The sequence below is a fragment of the Phlebotomus argentipes genome, unplaced genomic scaffold, assembly GCF_947086385.1.
Source record: "Phlebotomus argentipes unplaced genomic scaffold, Phlebotomus argentipes genome assembly contig_39, whole genome shotgun sequence".
Taxonomy (NCBI): Eukaryota; Metazoa; Arthropoda; class Insecta; order Diptera; family Psychodidae; genus Phlebotomus; species Phlebotomus argentipes.
The window spans coordinates 1,293,389-1,301,645 of record NW_026776182.1 but is presented as its reverse complement, the minus strand read 5'-3'; the positions used below and the strand labels follow the sequence as shown (position 1 = coordinate 1,301,645).

Genomic DNA, 8,257 nt, shown 5'->3' with positions numbered 1-8,257 from the left:
CATAATAGAAAAGTCTCTTTCTGCGCTCTGGGGGTGCACTGTTTGTGAAAAGTCATGTTTTCTGCATGGAAAATGCTGTAATTCCACCCAATTAGCAGTTCCAAGTTGTGAGTGAGTGTGCAAGAATGAAAAAATCCGGTGCAGACATGTCGTCGTCATCGTGGAACATCTCCCACAGCAGTTCCACTTCCCTGAAGAGTCGGGCGACCTTTTCTGGGAGTGCCACACCTGGCTCAGTCACTATGACCAGCGACCGGGTGGAGAACACCCTGAATCTGGACTTCACACCCTTCGAGACAATCCACAAGTGGAAGCGAATGCTGGAGTGCGATGAGTTCGTGGGGGCGCGACGGAGCAAACACACTGTGGTGGCGTACAAAGATGCCATTTACGTCTTTGGCGGCGACAATGGCAAGAGCATGCTCAACGACCTGATCCGGTTCGACGTGAAGGAGAAGTCCTGGGGCAGAGCCTTCAGCACTGGCATCCCTCCGGCGCCGCGCTACCACCACTCAGCAGTCATTCACGGGAGTTCCATGTTCATCTTCGGCGGCTACACCGGCGACATCCATTCCAACTCCAATCTAACGAACAAGAATGACCTGTTCGAGTACAAGTTTCCCACTGGATACTGGGTGGAGTGGAAGTTCGTGGGCAGAACACCGGTGCCCCGGTCAGCCCATGGAGCTGCAGTCTATGACAACAAACTCTGGATCTACGCCGGATACGATGGCAATGCCAGGCTAAATGACATGTGGACAATTCCCCTGACGGGTGACACTAAGCAGTGGGAGGAGATTGAGCAGAAGGGGGATCGTCCGCCGACTTGCTGCAACTTCCCCGTGGCTGTGGCCAGGGGATGCATGTACGTGTTCTCCGGACAGAGTGGACTCCAAATAACAAATGCCCTGTTTGAATTCAACTTCAAAACCAAAACCTGGCGACGCATTTCCAACGAGCACATCCTGAGAGGAGCGCCTCCGCCGCCGGCAAGGCGCTATGGTCACACGATGGTCCAGCACGATCGATTTCTCTATGTTTTTGGTGGTTCTGCTGACTCCACTCTACCCAATGATCTGCACTGCTACGATTTGGACTCTCAAGTGTGGAGCATCCTGATTCCCGAGGCAGACTCTCAAGTGCCCACAGGTGAGAGCTTCTCATGCACATTCCATGGTCAAGTGATAATGATTTGCAACCTGTTTCAGGGCGTGTATTTCACGCGAGTGCTGTTATTGGCGATGCAATGTACATTTTCGGAGGCACTGTGGACAACAATGTGCGCAGTGGCGATATGTATCGCTTCCAATTCTCCTCCTATCCGCGCTGCACACTTCAAGATGACCTGGGCAAATTTTTGGCTGAGCGACAGTTCTGCGATGTGCAGTTCATTGTGGGTGGTGATGAGGTGAAGATCACTGCCCATGTTGCCATGATTGCCGCACGCAGTCAGTTTCTAAGAACCAAAATCTTGGCAGCACGCGACGCTCGCAATCAGCACTTTGAGAAGATCTTCGGTACCACTGAGGTGCCCTTTGCTGAGCGCCAGATGTTGGAGGTGAAATTGCCCGGTGCCGTGCCAGAAGCCTTTGAGATGGTCCTCAACTACATCTACACGGACCGCATAGACTTCCGTGATCCATTCTCCAACAAAATTGTCCTCCTTATGATGGACATTTACCAGTTGGCAGTACAATTCTTCATTCCGCGCCTGGAACAGGTGTGCATTCAGTACCTAGAATTCAAGATCTCCAAGAGCAATGTGTTGGATGCCCTCTTCAATGCTGACAAGATGAAGTTGACTGTGGTCAAGGACTATTGTCTGGGATTCATTGTGAAGGAGGACAACTTTTATGATATTGTCATGTCGCAGGACTTTGCGGCGCTTGAGAAGTCACTGATGGTGGAGGTGATCCGGAAGAGACTCAATCCCGGGAAGACTTCCATTGATATGAAGGCGGATAAGAGTGTGGGAACGACTTTAGAGAGCGACATGGCAGTTTTTCTGAAGACTGGTGGAGAGTTTTGTGACATTAATCTTGTCCTTGATGGAAATGTTATTCCTGCACACAAATCCATTTTAGCTGCTCGCTGCTCCTACTTCCAGGCCATGTTCCGATCATTTATGCCCTCTGACAATACCGTGAATGTAGGTATTTTATACAATTTTCTAGTTTTCAAATCCTAATCACTTTTTCTTCTCATGTTTCAGATACAAATTGGTGACATCAGTCCCTCTCGAGAGGCTTTCAATTCCCTCCTGCGATACATTTACTACGGTGATACTAAAATGCCACCCGAGGATTCTCTCTATTTATTTCAGGTGGATATTTCCCCATCACATTTATTCTTTGCAGTGTTTAACGAGAGCTTTTTTTATATTTTCAGGCTCCCTGCTTCTATGGCTTCACAAACAATCGTCTACAAGCGTTCTGCAAGCATAATTTAGAGCATAACATTACATTTGACAATGTGCTGCAGATTCTGGAGGCGTCTGACCGCATGAATGTGCCGGACATTAAGAACTATGCTCTCAGAATGATTGTGCATGACTTCACACAAGTGGCTCGACTGCCCAAAATGCGAATGCTGAGCAGGGATTTGCTGCTGGACGTGATTATGGCCATGGCAGACATTCTGGGAGACATTCGGGTGAATCATCAGGATCTCGCGTCGATCAGTATTCACAGTGATATATGAAAGTTGGCTTTTCCCATCCTCAGTATACTCCTTGCTTGGGTCCGTGACAAGGATTTGGGCTAAAATTGATGCCAAAGTTTTATCCTTTGATCCCCTGTCCATTTATATCCTTCCCCCCTTGTCTGTATTCCTGTGATAAGTTGTAGTCTTGTTGTCCATATATATCTGTCCAGCAAGATAAAAGATTAGAATTGCATAAATGTTACTACATGACTATTATATTGATATTGATAAGTAGATTGTTTCATCTATTTCAGAGATTATTATAGAATAATGTCGGCACATTTACATTAGATGTACGTAGACCTCAATGCACATACTCTTTAATGTTTTATGAATGTATTGAGAGAACATCTAGTATATATTTTATGTGTAATAAATATCGTAAATGCAAGAGAATAATAAAAGGGAAATTCAATTTTCCACTGCGCCTTGCGATGATCTGAGCGACTTCCGGAAAATCGATCGTTTGTTTGTTTCGGAATGTCGAACCATCAAACAATACATAGAATTGTTGTGCTGTATTTTTTTTCACTTTAATTGACTGTTTAGCTATTTTATTGGTGTGTTTTTATCTCTCATTGTCATTTACTCGCTGTGGGTCAACGTATCATTCAGAAATGACCGATAAGATGTACTCTACGCTGCAGAATTCGGTAAAGTAGCCACTGGGGCGGAGGGATGCCACACCTAACCTTACATTGTGAAATTCTTTGAGTGAGAAAAAACACAATTTTTACATATTTCCCGCGGATCCCGGACTCTTTTGCAGGTGGACTACACTGGGAGTCAGTTGGACATTGTGGCGAGTCAGCTGTCGGCTGTGGAAAAGAATCTGCCCACTGAGTGTGAGGAAGGAGATGTGGCGTCCGTGATGGAGCTCCTGGAGACTATGACAGAGGTGAAGAATGAGTACCAGAACCTGAAGAAGGACCTGCAGGAGGTGCAGCAACTGCAAAAGCAAATGACCCACTCACTGCGGTACCAAATGAGAGAATTAGCACAGACATTTAGTTTGCTAAAGAAGAGAATCGAGAGCACGGCCCCATCGCCACCCCCCAATTGAAGGGAACGCGAGTGGAGCGCTGGCTCAGTCCTTTTTTCAGTTGCGCGTGACTTAGCTTCAATTTTTGTGTCCTGGCAAATGCTTTATGTGCTCCACAAATTGTTTTATTTTCCTCATATTGTGTCTCATCAAAATTGCATGTTCACAAGAATTTCAGCAAAAATTTGTAAATATCCATCGGCAAACACACCTGACCATGTTTGCCGCGCATATTCTCATTGCCAAAAATCACGCCACAGCAGATGGCAACAGAATCATGTTCACTAGGAAGACACAGTTCTTAGATGTTAGGCTTCTCAGAGACAAGCACTCATAGTGGAGAGAAAGTTTACGATAATTTTAAGTGTATGTGAAATATTCTAATTGAACTGGAAGTGTTTGCGGGACGACGGGGTGAGTGGAACTGTGAATGCCGGGGTAAAATCTCCACGAAAGGAGAAGTAATACTTAGAGGAAAAATACATGTCTGAAACTATGTATTGATATGATCCGTTTTTTTACACGGGATTTTATATCATACGCCTTATTTTTTGACAAATATATTTTTTAGGACAAGACTTCATAATTGAATGTTTAAACCCATTACACTGATAAAACAATTTTACGTTTTAGCCTCTCAGATTACATTGATATCATTTTATGCCAGAGAATCTTTCCGCTGGGGCGTTATTTTGCTTTAAAAGAAATCAGCCCGTGATACGAACGCATGGGATGACTTAGCGATGATCTTTCCGTCTTATTTTCATTTATTACTTCCACTATTGTTTGTGCTGTGTGATTTCTTCACGTAGATTCATTAGCATTAGTAGATGGTATTAAATTACGTATATATATATATATATTGAGTCAATTTTGGGAAATCTTAAGGCAAAATATATAAGATGTAATTGATAAAAATGAATGTTGTGAGCACGAAGGAATCAAAACTGTAAGTATCAGATGCCATGAATCAATGAATCTACTTCAAAATGCCAATAATATACTCTGATAGTAGTTGCGATGAGCCTGTTGATATCTCTAGCGAATATAAATTGATTTTCTCTCAGGCGGAAGCCACAGAGAGAGAAATACTCGTAGCAAAATATACCACTGAAACTTATGGACACTTTATGGACCCACGACGACACAATAATTCTCTCTGAAACGTATTCGAATGATAAGCATAATCACGTTCTTATATTACACATTTCGAGTTGAAGAACAGTTATGTGTTTGATAATCGAAAAGTAAAAAAAAAAAATCAAAAATCGTCACTTTTTACCACACATTCCTAAACATATCCAAATCGATATGGAAGATGTTTTGTGAGGGAACTTGTTTTTCACTTGATGTTGGTGTTTTTCTTATAATAAATTTAATAGTTGATATAATAGAAATACGTGAGTATGCTAATGAAGAACAGAATTGCTGTAAAGATACCTGAATATAATGATGAAAATAAAAAATAAGTTACAACTCTAAGAAGCCGTTTGAATTTTAAAATATTAAACTCAGCGACATTTTCCGGAACGCCAAAATTCATCGGATTTTGTGTCTCCTACAGAAAAACAGTCGCAACTGGGTACTTGGCAAGAGCAGACGTGTGGTGTTCGCTGCAGCTGGCTTTTTGCGCTAAGTGCGCATTGATGGCTCAACAGTGCTGACGCCACGTGGGGGCCCCCGTGGAGGTGGGCGCACCGCCTGGAGACCCCTTTGTTGCATCGGTGGATTGGAAGTGGCTGGTAGACGCGAGGAATTCCCGTTAGAAGACGCAACTACGGAAATGCTGAGCAGAAACAACGCTTCAGGTATTTTGTGGGATCTTTCTGCAATGGCCAAGCGGACGAACCTTCAAGACGCCCTTTTCTGGAGAGGAGTACTGGATTTACTGGATATATTGGATGAGAAGCGGTTTTCAAATTGTTCAACGGAAGCCGGTGCCGACAACGGCGGCGTCATTCGGATATAGCGGTGACATCTAGCGATTAGTAATTAAAGTATGAGTAGAATTTTTAAATGTAAATTTTTAACGGATACTGATTGCTTTTGGAAAGATTTAAAGTAATTGAGTAATTCATGAGGTGAACTTTGAATTTGTTGTTGAGAACTACTGAAAGGAACTGTTTACATAAAAATTTTGAGTATATTTTGGATACTGAGATATATGTTTGTTAAATGTTTAAATACGCTACTGGTTACGATACGTCTGAACTATATTTTGACCCTTAGGGTGTGATAGTTCATCGTAGATAGGAGCCTTTGGCTCTGTTTTCTAAAAATCTTGAAGAAAATAAGCTGTAAAAACAGGAAGAGGAACGAAAAATCAAGGGATGTTTTGAATCGATTTTTACCCTTTGGGGTGCGATGGTTCATCGTAGAAATGGGCAGGTAGATTGTCCCCGCATAAATCTATTGAATATTTTCTTATGTATACTGAAAAACGCTACTGGTTACAAGACTGTTAAAATTAGATAGAGTGAAGAAGGAAAAACTGTTAAGATAAATTCAAAACTGTTATATTAAAATGACAAGCAACTGTATAATGCTACTGGTAGTGGCGAATGGCAGGAGCCCGCAAGCCACGATAATAAACTATTCATTCATTCATTCCTACAGAAAACACAGCTATTGCTTTCAGGACACTAAAAAGTACCAAAATTTAGGAATTCTGATGAAAATTAATACAGATTTCTGTGCTTAAGTATATGTATTGACCGCAAGACTTTTGTATGCAGTTTAATTCTGGAAGTTCTTGAAGAAATCTGGTATTGATCTGAATTCCAATTCTTTCTGTGTGAAGCTAAGAATCACAACTACAGTAAATCGACTCACATTTATCTTTCTGTGTAAACAAGCGGTGTTTTGCCGGGTCAGGATTGGTGTGTTTGTCTCTTGTATTTTCTGGCTGGATATTCTCCTGGGCGCCTTGAGAAATGAGTGAACTGAAGAAAGTGGACTGCAAGTATGGAGCTGATTGTTATCAGAAGAATCCAGCTCATAAAGCCAAGTACAATCATCCGGGGGACGCCGAGAAAGAGCCGGCAAAGCGTGACAGATCGCCGGAAGAAGAGGCAACGGGATCCAGCAAGAAAGTCAAGGAAACACCATCAACTTCTGGAGAAACTGCAGTGAAAACGACAACAGAAGATGTTCCTGGATCGACAGCAACGGGAGAGGAGAAGGAAGCATCGGAAACGCCTCAAGGAAACCCGCTAGGAGGCTCGATGTTCAACACGGAAGAGAATGAAGATGATCTGCCTCCGGATATGGTCGATCCCTGGGCGCACCGGATACGGTTCTCTCAGATGCAAGAGTACAAGCAGCTGCTCAGCGATCCTAAGCTTTTCTTCAAGTACAAGTTCTGCGTGGACATGCCGGAGGACTTTTACAGTTTCTGGGAGTTTTGCAAGTCTCAGACGAAGGAGGGTGGGAAGCCGGAGTGCGTGTTTGAGCAGGTGGGAATACAGCTGGTGGGACCATTTGACTACATGGCGGGCAAGTTCCACGATGCTCCGCTGCGGGAGCCCGGAGATTACTTCCGACATTGGCGCTTCTTCTACGATCCGCCGGAGTTTCAGACTGTGATGGTGAAGAAAGACACGGGCATCCACTACGGCTACTGGCGTGACGTTCCCTTCGCCCAGCAATGCTTCCTCGCCCGCAACGACGCCGCCAAAGGGTGCCAATTCAGCATCATCGACACTAACATCTTCAATGCATTGAAGCACTTTCTCGACAAGGATGCCGACGTGACGCCCTTCAATCAAGTCAAAGTGGGGGCATTGAAGAAGAGTCTCCAAGGCTGGGTTGTGGATCACGGACTGGAGGTGACGAATGCGGCGGAGTTGATGAAGGAACGCCAGAAGAAGCTCGTCTGCAGAACATTTCACACGGCCGGACTTGTTGTGCCCGTTGATCCCAAAACAAAGGTCGGCTACAGACCACTCATGGAAACTGATGGTGAGAAGATGATCTTCCTGTGACAATTTTCTTGATGGTTCATGTTGGATTCCTATCTTTCTCAGCTGACCTGAAGAATATCCTATCGAAATTGAACTCAGGAAGCAGCATTCAATCACTCATGGAGGAACTTCAGCCAGTCATCACAGCCGCTACGATTGGTAAGATTAGTTGACAGGATAGCCTCAATTTCCAGAGCTTGTCTTGACAATTCTTTCCCACAGCCGTTGACGAGGGCGATTATGGCACATCTATCGAGCTGGCCATGGATTTCTTCTGCCACGGATCTCCTGATCTGCACAATTTTATCCGTCACCTTTCCGTTGTGGGATACACAGAAGCGGGACAACCTCAGTTCCTGGCAATCCTCAAGGTGAGCTTCATTAGATGCACTTTCATCTCAAGCCCATTTTAACTGTCATTTACTATTTTTCAGGCTCAGCTCGATAATCGCCGAAAAGGTTTCAAGCTTAGCATTCTCGAGGAAAATTGAAGTGAAGATGAACATTTCATGAGATGTATTTTTATTTTAATAAACATTAATTGATCATA

General features: G+C 43.7%; 3 protein-coding genes across 3 annotated transcripts; all 3 read left to right on the top strand.

Annotated features, from left to right (window-relative positions):
* Positions 1-2: 2 nt before the first annotated feature.
* LOC132263612 (leucine-zipper-like transcriptional regulator 1 homolog) lies at positions 3-2,716 on the top strand. The gene is made up of 4 exons (XM_059763439.1): positions 3-1,149; positions 1,209-2,149; positions 2,213-2,323; positions 2,389-2,716. Exons 1-4 carry the CDS (start codon positions 126-128, stop codon positions 2,698-2,700), a joined length of 2,388 nt encoding a protein of 795 aa, XP_059619422.1. The 5' UTR covers positions 3-125; the 3' UTR covers positions 2,701-2,716.
* A 485-nt stretch (positions 2,717-3,201) lies between these two features.
* Positions 3,202-5,142, top strand: LOC132263615 (uncharacterized). Its single transcript, XM_059763444.1, has 2 exons — positions 3,202-3,356; positions 3,473-5,142. The coding sequence occupies exons 1-2, from the start codon at positions 3,321-3,323 to the stop codon at positions 3,764-3,766; spliced, it is 330 nt and encodes a 109-aa protein (XP_059619427.1). The 5' UTR covers positions 3,202-3,320; the 3' UTR covers positions 3,767-5,142.
* Positions 5,143-6,570: 1,428 nt separating this feature from the next.
* LOC132263701 (histone PARylation factor 1-like) lies at positions 6,571-8,256 on the top strand. Its single transcript, XM_059763617.1, has 4 exons — positions 6,571-7,705; positions 7,771-7,866; positions 7,930-8,078; positions 8,142-8,256. The coding sequence occupies exons 1-4, from the start codon at positions 6,679-6,681 to the stop codon at positions 8,196-8,198; spliced, it is 1,329 nt and encodes a 442-aa protein (XP_059619600.1). The 5' UTR covers positions 6,571-6,678; the 3' UTR covers positions 8,199-8,256.
* Position 8,257: the final 1 nt, after the last annotated feature.